The sequence below is a fragment of the Triplophysa dalaica genome, chromosome 24, assembly GCF_015846415.1.
Source record: "Triplophysa dalaica isolate WHDGS20190420 chromosome 24, ASM1584641v1, whole genome shotgun sequence".
Lineage (NCBI taxonomy): Eukaryota > Metazoa > Chordata > Actinopteri > Cypriniformes > Nemacheilidae > Triplophysa > Triplophysa dalaica.
The window spans coordinates 6,909,095-6,932,066 of record NC_079565.1 but is presented as its reverse complement, the minus strand read 5'-3'; the positions used below and the strand labels follow the sequence as shown (position 1 = coordinate 6,932,066).

At 38.5% G+C, this 22,972-nt stretch overlaps 1 protein-coding gene across 2 annotated transcripts in view; it reads right to left on the bottom strand.

Annotated features, from left to right (window-relative positions):
• The window catches only part of galnt18a (UDP-N-acetyl-alpha-D-galactosamine:polypeptide N-acetylgalactosaminyltransferase 18a), a 44,287-nt gene extending 37,455 nt beyond the window's left edge, over positions 1 to 6,832 (bottom strand). For both annotated transcript variants that reach the window (XM_056740062.1, XM_056740063.1), the window contains exon 1: positions 6,393 to 6,832. In XM_056740062.1, coding sequence (XP_056596040.1) covers positions 6,393 to 6,633 — 241 coding nt within the window. In that variant the 5' untranslated portion in view covers positions 6,634 to 6,832. The remainder of the gene's footprint in view (positions 1 to 6,392) is intronic.
• Positions 6,833 to 22,972: the final 16,140 nt, after the last annotated feature.

Genomic DNA, 22,972 nt, shown 5'->3' with positions numbered 1-22,972 from the left:
TTGTGTTCTGCTCTCTGACAAACCATGCCTAACCTCTATCTGCATTTCATTATGTATTATTACTACTAAGTAGGGAGGAAACAATCTAATGGATTTTAATATTTAAGATGAAGAATAGACAGTTCTTCTTGACCTAGTAGTAGTTGACATGGTCAATGTCACACATTTAGCCATTAAACATACAGTTTGTGACCAGGAACCGCATTAGAATTAAACATTTTTTGTTTTCAATTCTGTTGAAATATTTATATACTTCACTTTTTTATCCTAATACATTCTTATGTTTTTATGCCAGATTTCCAATGCGATCTGTATAAACATGAATGTCACGTGTCACCATGTGATGCTATTAAAATACGCACTGCACAACATCGATCACAAACAATCAGAAGAAATGTACACTATTCCTTACTTTTAATATATCTAAAAACGATTTTACAAATTTAATGTTGTTTTGCATATCATATATTACAGTAATTTATTGCATATTACATTCACATCTCAATATCGTGCAATGTCAGTTTAGTTTAGTACGAGACCTTGCGTGGGTCTCTCAGTGCTGCGAATACTGCAGAAAGGAAACATCACACCTCAAATCCATTAGCATTAAATAATGCACTGCTGTCTTTAAACGTATTTGATCTGGAACTTCCCATTTAAAAGCACAAATTGGTCTCTTTAGAGATAGATAGACTAGGACATATGAAGTACCGCTTGAGGAACTATCATTATTAACCCAAAATTGTCATTAATGTTCTGTCTGTTTGATTGATAGGGGTTCTGGTTAAAACAATCAAACCGATCGATTCCCTCAGGTCGCTTCTGTGAGCATGCAGAAAAGTGAATATGAACAGAAAAATGTCATTTCATTGTAAAAATGCCACCGGCAAGCTAATTTTAATACAGTAAAAATAAAGTTTGCTGGGAGAAAGTTTGGAGCAATAAATACTTCAATCACATTCAATAAATATAATGTCACATCTAATATGAAGATGGTTCTGCAAAACAAACGCACAAAAATAAACAAAGCTTTAAATAGCTTTCTCTCTCGCACTCAATTAGCGACACAGCATGATGTGTGAATGGTTTAATTTATGCATTTGTTACTGACAAGGAGCAGTCTATAGGCAGTCTTAACACGCTTGCACAGATTGCACCTTTACACAAAGCAAAAGTCATATCATGGGTCTGATTGGATGACGAAATAAGGCTATAATGCTTTGACTTTCATTAGAGTTGAATCACAGAGGCTTACAGAGACTCCTGCCTGATTACAGGCTGCTCTCCGGACATCAGACATCTGCCAGACTGACAAATCACTGAATCGGAATGCATTCTAAATGAAACCCACCGTCAAAGAGAGGAAAGGTTTATCCGCCGCTGACCTCAACACCAGAGATTTCCAAGAGAATTTATAAAACAGTTCACATGTCCCTTAAACGATAATGGCAAATTCAGAACGATAATGGCAAATTCGCCGATCTACCTTAACTCAGTGCTCAACCACTCCTGTCATCTTCGGTCTGAAAATGAGCCACGGGTGGTTGTTCCATCACAGCGAGGCACCAAATCGCTTGCAAAAACCTTTACTCATTTGGTTCCCTTTGGTGGAATGAACTACCAGCTTCCATCCGATCTGCAGCATCCTTCACAAGTTTAGAAAAAAAGCACATAACATACCTGTTCTCCATTTATTTGACTAACCAATAACTCTGCATGTCTGTCTGTCTGTAATAAAAATTGTTCATTCTCTCCTTAGCTTACTCCAGCTCTAATCCTCCCATTAGCATGGCCTTAGCGTGTTGACCAAATGTTTATATGCTCTCTTGTAAGTCGCTATGGATGAAAGTGTCTGCCAAATGAATAGATGTAAATGTGCTTTTAAATATGACACATCCCAGAAAGACTGATCATGTACAGAGATCTCGTCATGGCAAAGCTTTCATTTAGCAGTCAAGATTATTTCGATTTGGTCATCTAGACCGAGCGCTCGGGGAAGAGAACTCATTTAATAAGCAAAATCTGATGGGTGTCTTAGCAATTACCCGCTTTTAATTAACTGAACACATTTAAAAGAGCCAATTAAACGTTCGGAGACCGGAAAGCACCTTTATGTGCATGTTCATAGTGACCTACGGGTTCTGAAGTATCCGCTTCTCCGCTTCTTACCGCTGGCATTTTCCATCAGCGTGACAGTGAAACAAGAACCTTGCGTCTCCTATCTCCTAAAAAGAGAAGTGTGGACAAAAAAAACCTTTGATAACGATAAGAATTGCAGGTGGCAGTAGTGGCGTGAGAAGACAACGATGCCCGAGGGGGGTGCGAAAAAACATACGAAACGAATTGCCAGGAAGTTTCATTAATGAGACAGCTTAAAAAATAAATTGGCCGTGTAACGTTCTGCTCGAAAGTGTGACTCGTGAACTTATGAACTTGTGAGCAGAGCGGAGAAAAGATAATGGTGTGCGGGTGGAGTTGTTATACCATAAAGACACCCAGCTGATCTCCAGTGCGGAGCGGAGAGAAAACGTGAAGAGATTGAATAAGATATTTCTGCTTGGTGCATCACTGCTGGACATACAGCAAAACACGGCAGCTGTTTCCACGGTACTTTCCGTACATTGGATCGGGTTAAAACAGCAGCAGATTTCACCTACAAAGGCTTCGAAGAGAAGGGTTTTATTAACCATGAGCTTCATATTGGAGTAAAGCTACAGATGGTTCATTAGCCGAAGCTGCAGAGCCGCAATCCAAAAAGATTAAAGTGTGTAATTTTCTACCACTAGAATCATGGAAATGAATGGTAGACTGACCTTTGACTGCTGCGAAAGCTGGGTGTCTGCTTTCGAAAGTGGTTGAGAACTACTGACTTAGAGGCGACCTCTTTAACCATGGCCTCTTCAGACTGACCTTATAGTTTGCATTCGCTTAATTGAAACTCTTTGAAGGGAATAAGTGGCTTCATTTCTTTCACAGTGAGAGAGCACTTCAACACGGTTGCCAATTCTAACTAGAGGTCCAATGTCAGTTTTTTCCAATGACAATGCAATCAGACGGTCCGCATGGGCGTGAAAACCGGACTCTTCATGTTTAATGGATTTCAGGGAAACGAGACTCCCTGGCAGGAGCCACTGACTCAGTTACCATAAAACTGGCACAGACTGCAAGCAAACCTGAGGCGCCTTGATTATTATCGTCACGGCGGTTGTGGTCAGCCAGTAGGTAACGGGGTTTCAAGCCACGCACAATTAAAAAAAAAATTGGGGGTTATCGCATGAAAATGCTGCATGGAAATATTAAATTGCACATAAAACTTACAAACATAGATCTTTGTTTTGTGATGGTCAGACTTTGAATAAATAAAATGTGTAACTTGGATGGAAAGCTAGTTAAGCTCATTGTTTGGGATTGACATCAGATTTTCTGTAAACTCTTAAACTGTCCTGTACATGCAATGTGTCGAATGGTTATGTTGTTATTCGAAAACCGTCGGTCCACATTAACTTGCATTGGTTTTGTGTCCATACAATAGAAGTCAAAGGGGAACAACAGTTTTTGGTGACTGACATTCTTCAAAATATCTTCTTTAGTGTTCTGCGAAAGAAAGAAAACCATACTGGTTTGAATTGACAAGAGGATGAATAGATGATGAAAGATTTGTCATTTTTGGGTGAACTATCCCCAACAAACTAGATCTCAAAATGTAGAATTCACAGTTGCAAAATGTGTTTGTCACACTCCAAACAAATCTAACTATGTTATGTTATTGTAAACAATATTCTGCTGCTTTACATGGGACTTATACTCTGGACATCCTGAATAATAATTGATATGCTTGGAATTGAGTTTGAATAAAACGTTATGGAATGACAAGTGGGGTAAGGAACACAGTGCTGCTAACAACAGTGTCTTACAATGTAGTGTATATGATGCACAACACATTCAATCTTTCTAACTGCCTGACAGTAAAGGTGTGCTGTGCATTTTTTGATTGACATTTATGGCTTCTGTAAGACTGTTCTGGGTGAGCAGCAGGCTTCAAGACCTTGAGCTCAGCATTGGAGAAGTATGTTTGGTACAGACCAACGTATCCCATAAATCCAGCCAAAGGCTTTCCAACAGGATTAATGCATGCATTTATACCTTAGAGAAATGGGTCGGAATACAATTTATCACATAAACTCTCTCGCATAAAGCCTGTTAGAGCATAAATGGGAGTTTGTTTTGAAGAGCGTTTTCTTTTCTGTTTATTTCATAAGCAAATCTTTTAAATCAACTGGATTTGCATCAAGAGCTGCAACAGTACAAGATGATGATTAATGATCCAGGACGAGCGAGGCTGATCAAACTCTTGCTGGTTATCATCACTCCCAGCTGAACAAACGTGATGCTGAGTCCAGTAGCGTAACACGGAACCATCCGCAAGTCTGATGTTTGTGCAAGGACCTTGCCAAGTGTTCAATTTATGCCCCTCTCTCTATTTAAATAATCCCCAGTTTACAAAGACCGCATCACAAAAATAACTGTGTAAAGAAACAGCTCACCTAAAATGTTGCCATCATGTTCTCATGCTCATGTCATTGAAAACTTCACAGAAATTTGTGAAGAAACATAATGCAGCTGTAAGGCACAAAAAAACTTATAATATGTTTTTTAGAGAGAAATTTTTTGTCCCGTTAAAGTCCCCATGAACCGAAAGTTGAGATCGTTTTTACTTCCGTATTCTGACGCATTTCCGAGTGAAAGGGAATTTCAAAGGAGAAAATAAATTACAAAAAATTACATTTTTTTTAAATAAAATAAAAAGGAGAAAATAAGTACGAGAATAAAGTCGAAATGTTACGAGAATAAAGTCGAGATGTTACGATTTCGACTTTAAAAGTTGAAATGTTACGAGAAAAAAGTCGAAATGCTACGAGATTAAAGTCGAAATGTTACGAGAAAAAAGTTGAAATGTTACGAGAAAAAAGTCGAAATGTTACGAGATTAAAGTCGAAATGTTACAAGAAAAAAATTGAAATGTTACGAGATTAAAGTCGAAATGTTTACGAGATTAAAGCCGAAATGTTACGAGATTAAAGTCGAAATGTTACGAGATTAAAGTCGAAATGTTACGAGATTAAAGTCGAAATGTTACGAGATTAAAGTCGAAATGTTACGAGATTAAAGCCGAAATGTTACGAGATTAAAGCCGAAATGTTACGAGAATAAAGTCGAAATGTTACGAGATTAAAGTCGAAATGTTTACGAGATTAAAGCCGAAATGTTACGAGATTAAAGCCGAAATGTTACGAGATTAAAGCCGAAATGTTACGAGATTAAAGCCGAATGTTACGAGATTAAAGTCGAAATGTTACGAGATTAAAGCCGAAATGTTACGAGATTAAAGTCGAAATGTTACGAGATTAAAGCCGAAATGTTACGAGATTAAAGCCGAAATGTTACGAGAATAAAGTCGAAATGTTATGAGAATAAAGTCGAAATGTTTCAAGAATAAAGTCGAAACAAAACGACAATAAACTCGTCTTAATACGTAATTTGTTTACATGAAAGTTGTAGTTTAAGAGTTTAAGTTATGTTTAAGCACGTCATCTGAACCAGTGAGTTAGTTCTTAGTTCATGTCTGATTTTTTCTTCTGAATAAATTCAGTTTCCTACATGATCGCTGCAGTGTCCTTTTACTAATTATAACTCCGTGATGATGCCCCAAAAGACAAAGAATTTCCTTATTGCTAAATCATAATCTAAAGTAGGATTTAACCAAATCCTCCACATCCAGTTGTTTCTAGTAATTCTGTTATTTTTCTCAAAATATTACGAGTTTATTCTCGTGACATTTCGACTTTATTCTCGTTGGAGTAAACGGATGCTAAACCCAAGGAGTATAATTTACGTCATTTGAGTTGGATCCTCATTTCACGGCGGAAGTGCATTTTCAGATTGAATTGAAAATTATGTGGCTGCATGAATTTTAAAAGAAAATTACCCACATTGATAAGCTATTTACTAAAAGCGCAGCAATGTTTCATGAAAAAATAAGAATTGTATTTTTTAATTCCTCTGGGACTTTAAGAACTAGGTAAAAGGTGCAAAACAATGATGCGATTTCTACGCATCTCCATGCTTTGTCACGATAGTTCCACATTCAGCAAGTTCCAGGACATTTAATTTGGACTCAAGCTATTGTAATAAGATTCCTGCTCACTCAGAGTATCTTTAATAACCTTTAACCTCGAGCGATCTTATTACATCACTATTAGACATTCAGAGCCCATTTAAACTTTTATTGATCTTCGTGTCTGCTGCAAGTATCTATAAACAGCATTACCGCGAATGTAAATGGAGAAGTGCGCCCAACTGTTACACACCACATCTCGTATAGAACACAATACCTTGAATGTGCTGGTTGACAACACTCTCCAACCTGTCCAGCCTCTCGATAATCCGCAACGTTTCGCTTCTGTTCTCCTCGTCAAACTTTTTTTCGTGCGTCTTTCCCGCAACTTTCCCGTTCCCGTCATTCGACACGTAATTGGTGATCCATCCGACGTACAGCAGACACAAAACATTGGTCATGCCGCTTAAAATCACACACGTGGACACCAAAGTTTTGGTTCTCCTCGTGCACGCCATCGCAACATCGCAACGCGCGTAAAAGCAGGGTCAAAAACAAATGGAAATCCACTACGCGCTCGGCGACTCTTCGAATGATTTCCCATGTAAGACCGATTTACGTTTCGTCTTTGCGTTGCCAATGCATTTTATGACAACGGCTGCAACTGTCGAAATGTCATAATGGGTCGGTGCTTCTACGGTAAACGCACTTCATGTCTCTCGCGCTCGTCCGCACTGGACAGCAGGTTGGCAACACAGCACAACGCGTACACGGATTGACGGCGTCATAGAGCTCGAGGGACGCGCGCAGCCGCCGTGACAGCCAGGGTATCTTGCAATACTGCTTGTAATGTAAAAATGAGAGGATGAAAGTTTAACATGCTGTGCCAGTCGACTACTTCATTTCTGTAATTCAATATATTTGTTTATAATAGGTCATAATGGGGTTTCATTGGACCCTGGAGGAGAGACCTAGATTTGTTGTGTAAATAAACAACTTAAATGAATTAAATTTTAATTAGAATGAACTATGTATTAGAAGCTTAGGTGAAGACAGCGTCAAATATAAATAGAGTTTTTTTGCTTTTTGATGCACAGTATTCTGCATGTTATTCCAATGAATTGGTTATAATGGGAATTCTATTGGTTTTAATGGAAACTATAATGGACTCTGCGGGTGTATTGGAATGGCAACCACCATTGAATCCGGCTGGAATAAGACGCTAAACAGACTATACATGAATACATTTTGTAATGGTTTTAATGGTAAACGGCTGATGGTTCAACCATCAAACTATTAGAATTTGTTTTGTATTCCAGCAAGATAGACAGCCTACTGATTCTGGTGCACTGACTTCACCATCCAGTCAAATGCAACTTCTAATGAAGTGCTATCTCACAATTAATTTCTTTAGGAGATCAAAGCATTTTATTAATGTAAAGGATTTCATATTTACATTTCTGTTTGAAGAGAAGGGTGGTCTTGTTCACTTCCTGTTTGATCTCCAATTGTCAAATTGTAGCTCGAGTGTGAGCATTATTCATCACCCTTTCTTGTTTAGTAAAAGCGTTCAACGTGATCAAGCAAAGAGAAAAAACATCAGATAAACATCACATTAACAGATGGAATCGAGAGAAAACCACCCGGGGGCGCTTGCTTTGATCTTCATCTTTGGCTTGACATTTCTTTAACTTACTCTTTTACCTGATTAGTCCAATCCAGTGAACACAGATAAACCCATGGGGCCACAACTGCATGAAATGATGCATGACATATGAATGGACGCTGAAACATTAAAAGATTAATATTTTTTTCAGGAACGTAATAAAATTTGCGGGATCCAAAGGTCCATGAATGATTGATCTTAAAAAAGAAAACGTCACAGTTCATTTTAGATTTAATGATGGTGCTGTAAAAAGTCGAAGACTTATGATTGCTTGTGAATGAAGGACTGTGGCTTCTGAGAGATGCGCAGATCATTAAACTCGTTTCAAAGAACATCTCAATGAATGTTTTTATTTTCAGAGATCTGATCCAATACAGTACTGAAATCGTACAAAAATGTCACATTGTTTAGTAGCATATACGCATAGAATAACAATTTTAACACATAGTTTTAAGGAATTATCAGGAGTGATCATTCTTCTACACCACCAGATTGCTGACACATCCAACCCCGACTAGTGGCAATCCATTTAAACATGGAACATATGACTAAGCTATGCATAAGATCAATGATACAGAACCCACTCTGTTCTCTCTGCTAGAGTCCCTACTGCAGTGAGATATTATTGGGCTGTAATTTAAACTGAGAGGTCTAGGGTATATCGGCTATGTAACAGGAGAGAGACAGTGCCTGGAATATCAATAGCAATAGCAGTTTAAGCCTACAGAGCAAAATTTACTTAATCGGAACACATAGTTCGAATAGATCGCATAAAATGCATTAATCTGAATGCTTTTCTTGTGAATCTAACATCACATGAAGGCTAAGTATGTTCTTGACAAACTTGGTGAAGGCTTAAACATAGACAGGATTACAGTGATGTAAAGACACCAGCCATGTATATTAATAATGTTTACATTTCAAATATTATTTTATATTATATTATATTTGTATTAATCAGATTCAATTATAGAAAAGAAAAATTTTATGAACGAAGAGGAAATTTATTCTGGAGGAAATAAACCAATTGTTATTAGAATCTCATATAGTGTATATCTGGCTTGGATATCAAATGTTGGCTTCACATTGCAAAATCAATTCAGGATGATAATGGCGGGTCATACTGGACTACCGAGAGATTTTTACCGAATTAAGCATGCAGTCAGATCAATTCAAACAGCGGCTGAGCTCATTTTCTCATGAAAGGTTGTCCATAAGATAATAGTGGAAACGGATGCTCAATTTTAGGGAAAACATGATACGGGTTTCATAATCCAAACAATACATCTATGTATCATTTCAAGAAATAATTTTCTTGAGGAACACCATAGATGTATAACAATGCAATGAAATATAACAAAAATCTACCTCAATTATGACCTCTTTCATTCCTGAAATGTCAGAATCTGTTTTGAAGACTTTTGAAGTCTCTGACTGACATGAAAACCACAGTGCATTTATATTCATGTTTCTGCCAGTTTAAGATAAGGGAATGTCAGAAGTTCTTGTGTGAGAGAAACATCTTTCCTCAGAAAACATTAAACACAGACACACCACATCATTCAGACAGTCTGATTTTGTTGTCAGGAGACAAACTTTTATGCTACAGCTTGCTTTAAGACAGGCCTGCATCTTCCCTAGGAAAAATGGTACAAATGCACAAATGGTCTGCTTGGAGAAACTTGGAGTCGTGGTATTGTTCAGCTGGAGCATTTGATAGCCAAAATGTCATTGATTATTCACCTGCATTATAAGGCTTGTCAATAAGGATGGGGCAGAATCAATTCACAAGAGCATTGAGATTCTTTCTCACACAATTTAATCCATTCACAACTTCATCATCAGAATTATAAAGTTACAAACATGTGCAAACCTATGTTATATAAAAATAGATATAATTTGTGAACTGTTTGCGATGTCATATGATTAATCGCGATTAATCGTCCATGTATTGTGCATATTAATTTTGTATTTATAAATACAAAAAAATTTGGGGTTAATTATTGATATTTAAATGACATAAACTTTATACTTTTTTATCTCTGATATTTTTCTTAAATATATGCATGTAAGGTAATATCCACAGTACATAGATATATATTATATAAACACAAACATTTATTCTGGATGCGATTAATCCCGATTAATCGTTTGACAGCCCTAAATCCAATACCAAAAGATTCTGTCTTTTACATGAGTGCGCAAACACGAAAAAGGAAGATTAGAATGCACATAAGTAAGCAATCCGGTAAGAGTATTTAAATGCTTTTTGAACAATGTGTAATCTGTCATGGGAGCCCATTCCACCAAATAAGAATGGGGACATTTCTGGACCTGGACAGGCTCATTGCATTGAGTTGTGTGAATTGATGAAGGTCTGAAAGTTTGGGTCGGTCCGGGGTTAAAGGCATCAGTAATTTGGGAACAGAATCTTGAAATTGATTCTACTAGAAGGAGGAAGACAATAAACAAATCTAGCTGAGGTAAACAAGAAGGATTTCCGTACATTTAAGAAATGTGTGGCAGCATATGGATGTTTTTGGGGGTATGTTGCCAAAGCATGTATGCTACTATATATTTTTTACCCGCAACATATGATGGCTGTTTGTAATGATCACCATGTGTGATTCCTACAGTAATGGTGATAATTCACTGATGACACAGGCACTGTTCATGGGCATGAAAGCCTCACAGTCTCTAACTTGAAATGCATATGAGACCAGATAGACACTCAGCACAAGCACTTTAAAAGCCATATCGCCACATAATTAAATATTCAGAAGCCATTTTGAATCATACTTAGTGTCAGCTGGGAGACTTTATTGAACAGCGAATAGCCTCGTAAAGTGTTGCAGGGCCATGTGTCATAATTGTTCAGAATCTGGTTTAAGTGGGCAGTAGTGTCTATATGTGTGTATGTGAGAGAGAGAGAGAGAGAGAGAGAGAAAGAAAAAGAGAAAGAGAGAGAGAGAGAGAGAGAGAGAGAGAGAGAGAGAGAGAGAGAAAGAAAAAGAGAGAGATAGAGAGAGAGAGAGAGAGAGCAAACCCATCTTCGTTTGGAAGAGTTTCAAGAATCTTTTTAGAATCACATAGTTGCAAGCAAACGGAAAAATTCAAAATACAGGTTTGGATTGAATAAATCTGATTAGTGTGACAACGTGTTTTGTGTTTACATTAATACGGTTAGTATTTATTTACGATTAGATTGTAGGTTATAGGGTTTTCTTCAGTTATTTACAGAAAGGAGTCCCGTCACAAACCGGTTAAATATGTCAGTTCTGAAAGAAGCAAAAGAACAATTATGCTCGCATTCCCTAGTTTATTTGCTGCAAGCTCTGTGTGCTATTATACCATATTCTAATGGTAGACATTCTCTAGACAGTTTCATCCATAATGGAGAAATAATATTCAATCAAACCACAGAGTTACAGGAGCATTTTTCACTGGGTAGCAGAAGGAATTCATAATGTTTGTAATGTGCATTGAGAGTCAGTGAGCGTGGCAGAGTTTGGCTTCCTGCACCTGTACTCTCATTGTATTTGCAACAGTTACACTTACGTAATGTGCTGTACCCCCAGATATCAGCGTTATGTCTGTTGTCTATGAGCAAGCCATGTAAAACATGTTAACTTGTTACAAAAATACGTATATATTATATATATTAAAATAGATAATAAAATATCTGATGTTTTCAGAAAATACAGCTATGCACACGCTGAAAATTAAAAAAAATTGAATGGTCACTCATTCAGTCAAAAGCAATAAATACAAAGGTTTATAAGATCATGAAATATATACTTAAACAGGTAGTGCATCTCACATGCTTATTTGTACCATCTCTTAGAAACGTATCAGATTAAAATAAGTTAGTTTGACAAAACACTATTCTTTATTCTCGGATTCACATCCAGACAGTTTATGTTTTTAGATTTATTATTTTCTTATGTTTCCGGTTATGAGACTGATTTCAGAGGGATAAAATGTCATTAGAATCTCACAGTTCGAACAGAAGATATAAAGATTACGATTTTGTGTTATGTGTTTTGTATCTTATTACCTGATCTCACAGCTGCCAGTGGCCTAAAAACATGAAACACGGGGCAGCAACAAGTCCTCCGGACGGATTAACTCAGTTCTGCCTTCTCATTACCCCATTTCAGACAGCTTGAGAAAGGACCTCCAAGCTCTATGAAGCCATAATTATCATCTCTGCAAAGAGATTATGTGCTGCATGCAGAAATGGGAGGAAATGGGCTGTAAACTCAAATCATTAGGCAAGCAGCAAGATCTTGTAGAGTCCCATGACGGCAAGCTGTCTCCAACCATCCCTTACCGCACATGTAAGCAACACAACGGAACGTTTATAGTTTTCTTTTCTTTGGAAAAGTAAAAAAGTGTCTAACACATGTATCCCGTTTACCCATATGTCGCTTCACAGAAAGTTGATTAATTGTTTGCACAGCCACTTTTGCTGTGTGTGTGTGTGTGTGTGTGTGTGTGTATATTAGGCAGGTATCTGTAATATAACAAAATGGTTTTATGTAGTATAAAATATCAGTTCATAACTTTATCAATAATATTAATATTTTAGTTTGTATAGGCTACTGTTTGGCTACAAAAAATATCAGGCTGACTTGTTCGTTTGAATAAATTATCTTGATGTCATCATGCTAATGAAATGCAAAATGAAAATATTTGCTATGCGTTTATTTAAATACTAATTTCAGCCATACTATGTACTCAACCTAACTTCTGATCAAAAGGTAAACCACGTTCGAGCTGCGCTGCGCATTCACGCATAGACATTTTCAAAGATAGTTCTGCACTAGGAAAACTTTTTCATATTTCCATAACTCAAAGTCTATTTCCATAACTCAAAGTGTTCCTCTACACATCTATAGCTATTTATAAGTGTTTTTAACATTAGAGTGCCTTCTGCGCCCACGTTTTCCCCATCTTCGAAAGCGCATCATGTGTGGTTGACTGGACTATTATATTCTATAATATATATGATATATGACAAATAATGATTGTGCAGTTATATTGAGTTTTACGTCATAGGTTCGTTAGAGTATCCGTTTGATTTGGATGTCTTGGACGTTATAGTGCTCTTACACATCAAAATATGAATGCAACATATTTTTATTTTATTTGAATCTTGTCCAAATTGAAAAAGGTCACCGTTAAAGGTCAAGATATAGTCATGGATCAAAGGAAGCTTTGAAGTCTGGCTCTTTTGATACCAATTGTGAAGCTAACCCAAACTGGACTAAGCTAGCTAACGCGTTAGTCATGACGCAATAGAAAACAATGTTTCTCAACCAATTTAAATAATGACTGCTCATTATGGAAATGTATAAATGTATATCAATATAAAAATAAGAATCTGTTTTAGATAGATGGCCTGAGTCAAATATTATATATCTCGTTAAGCTACATGATTTAAGATTGTAAAAACATTAATGTTACGCAGACACCGTTGAAAAATAGAGCCTCAAAACTTATGTCTCTTTTGACCCCAGCCATTAAAAGGAAGATTATGTACCAGCTTTGTGCATTATGTTGGGTCATTAAAATCAAATTAGAATTCTTCCGAATCATTTCAGGGTTGTGGAGTTACTTTTACCTGGCACAGAGTGCCAACAAATTATCTGTGTGTGTGCCTGTGCTAAGCAATGTCACTTAGCCTGCTGACAGTTTTTGAAGCTCAGGATGGATAATGATTGCTATGCATTAATGAAAAGAGGTGATCAACGTCCCACAAATCGAGCGAATGAGAGCAAAAGACTGACACAGTGATAAATTAGGCTTATGTGAATACATAAATATGTTCTGTAAGCTCTTCCAATTCATTTATGATAGCCTATAAATTCAGGTAACGATGCTATCAACTCTTTCCACCAGCAAAGTCACCTTGGCTTTGGAACTTTAAAGCTTTGAGACAAAATAGTGCTTTGGCGTAAACTGGATATTTATTTTTCAAAAAGCAGGACATTTTATCACGACCAGAATTCTACAGTGACTTGTAGTTGGGTCCTTGTTTTTGTTGCTATCTTCATTTATCATATTCATAGAGCAATGCTTCTAGTCACTATTCCGTGCACACAACAGACGACCACATTCAGACATGTAAATCACTGATTTGTTTTGCTAGTTTCGTACCAGGATGTGAGCTGCATAGGACCGCTGTGTCTCATGCAGTAATACAAATCTACATGCGAACGCAAGGGATTGTGACAAATTGTCTGAAGAATTTGTCTGCGTAAGAAAACATCATAAATCTGTTCTGATGTATTTGGGGGATTTTGCATTCTGTCCTTGTCATCCAGAGTGCAATGCTTTTCTGGTTTGATGCCGTTTAATGCCGCCAATACATCACTATTCCGTATTTATTTAAGGTCTGTTTCTCTGCCAAACACATCAACAAGCTATTGTGGATCACTGTTGTTTTCTCAACCGTCTGGGAAGGGATGGAGGGATTTAAACAAGCAAGTAAAAACACATTTTTGACAGAAAGAATAACACAATGCAAAAAGTTGGACAATCCTTTATTCTAAAGTGTTGCATTCCCTATACACAAATCAAGATCACTGTGGATTTTACATTTACATTTAGTTATTTAGCGGATGCTTTTATCCAATCTGACATACATAGAGTTCAGGGAGCAGTACAGCAATATGTCATATAGTAGCAATTATACAATAAGTGATTATACCAAGTAACTCGTTTCCCCAAAAGCCTTTTTTTGCCTTTCAAGTATTCACAGAAGAGAATTTAAGTAGTTTTTTTGTAGATTGTTGTGAGAGATTTGGTTGACCGGGCTGAGTGAGGAATAATATTCCACCACCAAGGAGTTGTGCAGGCGAATGAGCGGGAAAGTGATTTACTGCCCTTTTGAGAAGGCAATACAAGATGCTGCTCGTTTGCTGAACGCAGGGTTCTTGATCGGGTCTAGGAGTGTAGGCGGATGTGAAAGGATCCGGGTGCAGATCCAGTGGTAGTCCTGTAGGCAAGCATAAGTGACCTCAATCTGATACGGGGTTCAACCATTAGCCAGTGTAGATGAAAAGGGGTGTAACATGAGCCCTTTTGGGCTCTTGGAAGACGAGGCATGGTGCTGCATTCTGAACCACCTGGAGTGGTTTGATAGCCTATGTTTCCAGGAAGACTAGAAAGGAGAGCACTGCTTTAGTCCAACATTGAGATTACAAGGGCCTGGACAAGGCGTTGTGCCGCAATCTCAGTGAGATAGGCTCTAACCTTTCTAATGTTAAATAAGGCAAATCGATATGACCGCGTTGTCTTTGCATTGTGATCATTGAAGGACAGCTGGTCATCAAATATGACTAAGAGGTTCCTGGCTGATTTGGAAGGAGTGATTGTGGTATTGCCATGTTGGATGGTGAGATCATGTTGCACCGTGGGGTGTGCCGGAAATACAAGTAGTTCTCTCTTGGCACCTTAGCTGGAGGTGATTCCCTTTCGTCCAAGCTGAGATGTCTTCTAGGCAGGCTGTAACGCGAGCTGCTACAGTGGTATCATCTGGGTGAAATGAGATGTAAATCTGGGTGTCGTCAGCATTACAGTGATAGGAGAAGCCGTGTGGCGGTATGATGTTTCTCAATGATGTTGTGTAGATGGAGAAAAGGAGTGGACCAAGCACCGATGCCTGAGGGACCCCAGGGATAATGTGCTGAGCAGTTGACAGTGAGCCCCTCCATGACACCGTGAAGGATCTGCAGGAGAGGTATGATTTGATCCAGCGGAGAGGATGGCCTGAGATTCCTAGTGATGACAGTGGTGATTGACAGTGTCGAACCCTGGAGATAAGTCTAGCAGAATCAGGACAGTTGATTTAGTGTCCTCTTTGGCTAGCCGCAGTGCATTCTCTGTTGAGTGTTTTGTTTTGAGGCCGAACTGCTTGTCGTCTAGTAGTTTATTCTGGTATAGGAAGGAACCAGGGCACGAGTTGTTCCCTTTTGGCAATCAAGTAATAACAGCGCACGCAGGCACCAATGACCAGTGATGCCAGTAACCATTACTTAGTAACGCTTTAGTCTAATTTGACCACATTTTCAGTAACGAGGTATCTAACGCGTTACTTTTTCCAAACCATTAATCAGATTAAAGTTATTTATCCAAGTCACTTTGCGTTGCTATTTTTGTCATTTTCCTTAGTAAAATATATATTTTTGCTTTCTTCTTGCGTCTCAGGGAGTGAAATCACGTAGCATTTTGCGACAAGTCACGTTTTCAGCATGAGGACAATTCACGTGCAATAGCCCCTACCACACAGCGACACAAACGTAATCAACAATGGAGGGAGGAGAGAGATGCGCGTTTCTAGCTGGAAATACAGGAAATCAATTACTGGGTATGTAATATGCAACGACTGTGTGACAGGTACATTTGTGTGCTAAATCGAAATATTAGAGTTAAGTATTTATAGACAAAGAAAGTGCTAGAAAATTTATTGAGTAATTTAAATGACGATCGGGTCTGGTGCGGATATATATCATAGAAAATTATGCCGGTGGATAATTTATTTTTATGTTGAGTCAGGGTGTTGGCTGCAGCTGCTGAATGTAACTGATAGAGTAACGAGTAATCTAATTTAGTTACTTTTAAAATCCAGTAATCTGTACAGTAACGAAGTTACTTTTTAGAGGTATAATCAGTAATCAGTAATCAGATTACTTCTTCAAAGTAACTGTGGCAACACTGCCAATGATGCATTTGGATGAATGATGTTGACTTATAGCAATAGTTTACTTTACTTTGCGGGGGTAAGTAACAATGTTGCCAACTGCACTATACTTAAATCCTGAAAGAATGCTAATTACTGTCACAAATGAGCATTTTCTAGATGCGTTTTTGTCCACAAATCCAGCTTGTCATATATGCGTAATTGCCCCGCCCCTAGATAATATAGAGAATATCGCCCAACACTAATAGGGCCATATCACAAGATTATAAATTCCTGAGGCACTAATGTCATAAGGGCCCCTAGACCCACCAATCAGCACAACTTCTCAGACAACTTTTTTATATCAAATATATACACATGAGATAGCAGGAAAATTACAGTCTGTATTGGATGCCTAGGGCCTAATTACCTACTGTATAGAGATTTAGGCTAGTTCGCACATTATCTATTCATGAGCTTTGTGCATTTCATATTCCATTATTATTTGGGGCCTATGCATTATATTCCCACTCACACAAGAAAAATGAAACAAGATATTGATTTAGACATGTTTTCATGGCCCGGTATGCAAACTGGAACAAGCGTTAATCAAAAGACACCATAGCACAGTTTCTACCTGGAGGAAGGAGCCATAATAGCCCTTGAGATGTCTTGAAGTGTAGTCTAGTTGCTAAATCAGATTGAGGTATTGGTAGCACACCAGACTCATTACCGAGCAGTCACTAAGGTCACAGTCAGAGTGGCGTCAGGGTCATGGAAGAGTTATTAACATTCTGTAAGCAGAACTGTGTCCAGCACACCACAGAACATTGAAATTGGCTTATCAAGTGGTGTGAATTTGGTGCACACGATCCTTGTTTAGAAAATAACAGCTTTCGGTCCAGTGTATGAAATGTAGCGGCATCTAGGGGTGAGGTTGTGAACTGCAACCAATGCCTCACTCAACCCCTCCCCTCTAAAAAAAGATTAAGATATCGTCATGTTTTTACTTCTTTGCTGAAGGAAATAACGTATTTATGAAATGCGCTCTGTGGAACAGTTTGTCCGTTTAGGGTGCTACTGTAGAAACAAAACGGCAAATTCCATTCATGGGTACCCGCGGTGTATGTACATAGAAATAGCTCATTCTAAGGTAATAAAAACATAACGCTTTATTGTGTAAGGTCTTGATACACATAGTAATGTATGTTATATATCAAATTTCTGTCAATAGATCCTCCAAAAATTACACACTTACATTACAAACTTACAGTGTCACTGTTTCTCTCAAGCAAATGAGCAAATGTTAATTATGTGGCTATGCATGAGGGATTTTATTTGTTTAAAGACAAAATCACTTATTTAATAAATGAAAGAAAGCCAGAGGCAACAAGCAGTCAGGATTCAGGAAAAAATTACCCAGTTTCTGTGCTCATATGTGTATAATAGCCTCATAAACTTGTCAGGCAGAAACGAAATTGCTTATTTCTGAGATTTATAAGTGTTTAATGCTAACGTTTCCGAACCATCTGAAAAGCGACATAAGCATGTTTTCCTACAGAAATAATTCTGTACATTTTGTGTATTTTTTGTTCTCTTTGTACTACTGTTTGCATGAATGTAATCCAAAGGCTTTTTAATAAATCAAAAAGAATCAATTACACATGCAGACGTAACACAATCAAACCAGACAATGAACTGAACACAGGCACTAACTTAAATAGGGCAGATAATCAGGGACAAACAGGTGATAGGGATAAATCAATGATCACTAAGACAAAGGAATGAACAGACATGAAAACCTGAACTAAAACTTAACAGAACCGTGACACATGCCTTCCATATATACCTATCTTTCACTGTAGTACATGCATAGTTCAAATTGTCCTTGCTGTACTATTGTTGTGTGGTGGGAGTTAACACTTACAGCTGCATCTACAAACTTCCTACGAATGATTTTTGGACCGAAATATATAAACTGTTTTATTGCTGTTGCTTTGTTTTGCTCTCGTTGCTATGCTAAAATGCAATGAACTGAAGTGCATGTGCACTAAATCATTTTTGACAAGTCAATTTCCCTTAATTCACTCCCTTAATGAAGATAAACAGCGTTTGTGTTGTTTAGAATTTGCAGCTTAAGTAAACGTTGAGCTGAAACTGTTAGATCTGTATAACAGCAATAAACCAAAGGTAATTCTTTCAGCTAAGCTTGATGGCGATAATAATGTGTGAAGTTGCTTTAATGACACATATTTAGAACTGCGATGTGTTAAATGACGCTCCGTTTGAGGTCAGGGAGTTGCTTGAAAATCCAATTTCTCATAGAAATTGTACTTGGTCTTTTCACAGATGAGGCGAAAGTTCAGAGCCCATCTGTTTGATTTTTACTGTGATTGCAGACTGAGCTTTTATTTGAATGGGTCCCATGTGCAAACGTGCACTCGATTTGAGACCTCATCCAGAAAGGCTGAATCTATAGAATATTAAATCTGAAAAAGAATGTAAAAACAAAGAGAAAAATGTAATAGTGTGAGTTTGTAATTCATAACATTGCGTTTTTGCACGGTATAAAGTTTTTGGTTTTTGAGGGGACTATCCAGTTAAAAACTGTATAAACTACCAGATTATAAATAATTTAAAGGGATAATTCACCCAAAATGGAAAATTATTTCATCATTTACTCACCCTCTTGTCACCTCAAACCTGTGTTACTTACTTCTGCAGAACACAAAAGAAGATATTTTTAAGAATGTTGGTAACCAAACAACGACAGTTCCCTTTCACTCCTATAGTATTGCCACAAAGCCAAAGCAAGTCAATCGGTTCTGATGTTATCCCATTTAATACGGTTTTTTTTTTTTTTAAACGCCAAAATTGTAAATTAAATAAAAATAAAGAATGATTTTTATCGATTAAAAACCCATTTTGAAATCATCTTGGATGTTATTTCAAGCTTGTCGCAATGCATTATGGGACTGCCTTCCCACCAAGGATGCATATGGTGCTGTCTTGTAATTAAATTTCTAATAGAAGGTTTCTTTTTGAGCTACCCAAAGGTTGGATATACTTTTGTCCATCTAGTAAAAAAAGGCTGTCACCGAAGGCAAACTCAGATTCAGGTTCTGGAACACAGCAATAAAGTGCATTATTATCCTCTAACTATGCTGGTCCTTCTGCATTTGCTTTTTCATTTCAATTCATTCAACACAAAAGCCGTGCAGGAACATTGCTGAGTAAGGTCACGTCACGTGACAGAAAAGCTGAGAGTGGAGGAAAGCAGCTGCTCTCTCGCGCGCTTTTCATCCACCTGGTTGATTCACAGCCGGGGTGTTTTTCTAGGAACTTCTCTGTTCAGCACGCTACAGTTATCCTCTTAACTTGCCGTGGAGGAGAAACATGTCTGTTTACAGAGAACGAATGAGGGCTTTATCCTCGCTGCAGGTGCAGGTTTGGTACCTAGAAGAAAAACCTGAGATGTGCGGTGAATTCAGAAAGAGGATAAAGGGAATGTTTGTCACGGCAAACGGATTTGGGACGGAAAGCAAATTATTTAGGTTCCATTTTTGGAGCTGATCTTGTGCAAACAGCTGACAGTAGTGCATATGTTATTGTAAATAAATTAGCCAAAATATGTGATAAAATATGAATTTTGTGGACATTTGCATGCTTTCCGCCTGTTGCTGGCTTGACCTTATTAGACTATATATTTTGCATTTTTAAGTTAGTTAATGTCATGAAGATGTTTCTATTTCAACCAAGCCTAAGAATAGTTACTGTGCTCTCCTCCAGCAATACAGACAGGATTCTCCTGAATACGTGTGGAACAAAAGGTCTTTTATTTGTTTTCAAGGGCATTTTCTCCATTTCATTATCTAGTACATGACCATGGGGACTTATGTCAGCATTCCTATTTACATCTCTCTGTAGAGAACACCACATTGTTGAGATTGAATGTGGTTCCAGGGGTGAATTGCTTCTAGGTGGAAATGAAACTCCCAAGAAACCCATTGACTTGCCACAGTATGGGGCTTGGTGTCACAGAGGCCAGGCTAGGCATTATGGGAATGTGGACACACTAAAAAGACTGCCAAGATATATAAATGTGGAATACCTGTATGGTCATTTCTTATTGTGACCAAGTTAACAAACACTGACAATTTTGGCCAGGACGCTTGTAATTTTTAATCTCGGTGTGCTTTCTTTTCTGGTCAAATAAATGTCATACTCTATTGTCATCATTAAATAATTCATAAACTGTATTCATATTTATATTAAAGAGATTCTCATTTACTCACCCCATATGTCAAGCCAAAACTGCATGACTCACTTTCATTTATTTACAGAAAAGAAGAAATGCTGAGGGAAACCAATGCAGTTGTAGTTCTTTCACAAATGAAAGTCATACCGGTTTATAAAGACATATGGGGTGAGTGAAAGATAGCAGAATGTCGTCTAACTTCATTATGATTCAACATGCAACAGGGCCCTTCAGGGGCTTTACGTCTAATCTTTGTTTGGCCATGCTAATCTTGCTCAGAGACATTTTATATTTTAAATAACCCCCAGCCTTTGTAAATGGTGAAAAGACGAATGGCATGTTTAGGGTCTGAGGCAAAGCGCTGCACATCTAAAAGGAGCTCCTAGAGAAGTAACGAAATGAGGTATTGACTCCTTGTCAGAAGAAAGAACACAATTATTTGTCTCCACTGAGAGGCAGGAACCAATCTTGAGAATGCAAGCTAAACAAACGATGGTGTGTTTGTTGAGTATCTGCCACAGTGAAGAAAAACGTTTGCAAACCGTCCCTGACTCGACCCTGAATTCACAGATACTACTGTTGGAGTGTCAAGAAGCAATAGATCCATCTGCAGATTTGTTGTGAATGTATTTACCCACATCTACGTAAATAATTATTTATTGATCATTGTGATTTATGAAACGGCTGGCCCAGACAAAACACTCCATCATTGAGTCGCTATGATAAGTATTTCTGAGCTGGGTGAAAATGCTGTGCTACGTCTGGCAAGAAAAGTAATCTATTTTTGTCGTTTACTTTGGACATGATTTAAGAGATGGCTGCAAGGACAGGGGTACTTGGCTGTTTTATGCTGGGACTGTGTAAGGGAGTGAGACAAAAGTTCTGTTTATTTCAGACCGGCCCTTTGCAGAAATAGAAAATGTTATTGTGAACAATCTGTCTAACTTCTCTTTTTGTGTTCCATTCAGAACGACTTTGGGTGAGTAAATTATTCATTTTTGAAGTCTCAAGTCACTTGAATAAGGGCTTTCAGACCGCAGGAACAATTTCACAGTTCCGGAACGATTTGCCGGAAGTACCCGCTTTTTGTTTTGTTCGCACCCCAGAAACCGGCTGGATTTTTTGTTCTTGAGAACCCTTTTTTAGGATCACTTATTTTGCAAGTCCCTGATCACTTTAGCTCCTTTTCCGAGCTAGGGTCTTAACCAGCAGGATAGGAACAACCCTTGACTTAAGCAAACGGAGATTGGCAGGACTTTTGTTGTTTTTTTGTTTAACATATTGTCTCTGTCCTCTGGAAACCTCAGTTCACGAGTTCACCTGAGGAGATAATGAAGCTAGCAGGGGTAGTAAAGGTATGCGTGTTTGGCGTGCTTTCCGGGGGGCAGGTTCCGAGCTCGCCGATTCCATCTGATCCCGGAACGCTCCCGCCCCCCAATAGGGGCGAGTGCGCCGAGCTTGAAAACGGCCGAACCCAGAACTCACCCCCCAAAGTGCAAGGATATGAGTTGGACAGCAGCCAGGTAGCGCATACTCCCCAAAAACAAATCGCTGAGAGAAAGGCTTCCTAGATGGTGGCTTGCGGTCGCCATGGGCTGAGGGGTCGTGTAGGTCCTGATGAAGCAAATGTTGTCATGTCCTCTGGAATTGAATTTCCGAGGGAGTTCTTCTGTGATCGTGAATTGGGATCATGTTCCTGAGGCGAAACGAAGGTGGAAGGTTGGCTAGCTTCGGCAGGGTGACTTTTGCCTGTCTGCTGTGGCAGAACATTGGTTGGAAGCACGGGCCTCTGTGGAGTTGTTCTCTGCGGCGAAACAAGCTTCCTGATGCCAGGCGTCTGCTGAGGCAGAGAATGGTTTGAAAACACGGGCCTCTGGTGGGCGGTCGCTGTGGCGACGCTGGCTTTGAGGATGAAAGGTGTTTGCTGAGGCAGAGCGTGAGTAGGAAGCAATGGTTCCCTGCGGGGTATTTATTGCAGGTATGTTAGCTTTGAAATGCGTGACATCTGCTGCGGCAGAGTGAAGATTGGAAGCCCAGGGGTGGTCACTGCGGTGACTCCGGCTTCTTGTACGGATGGGGTGGAACACGTTCTGCTGCGGCAGAGAAATTTTGAAGCAATGGGCCCCTGTTTGGGCATTTGCTGCAGCAAAGTTACCTTCGAAATGCGTGGCGTCAGAGCACGAGTTGGAACCACAGGCCCCTGCAGGGGCAGTCGCTGCGTGATTCTGGCATGAGCATGCATGGCCT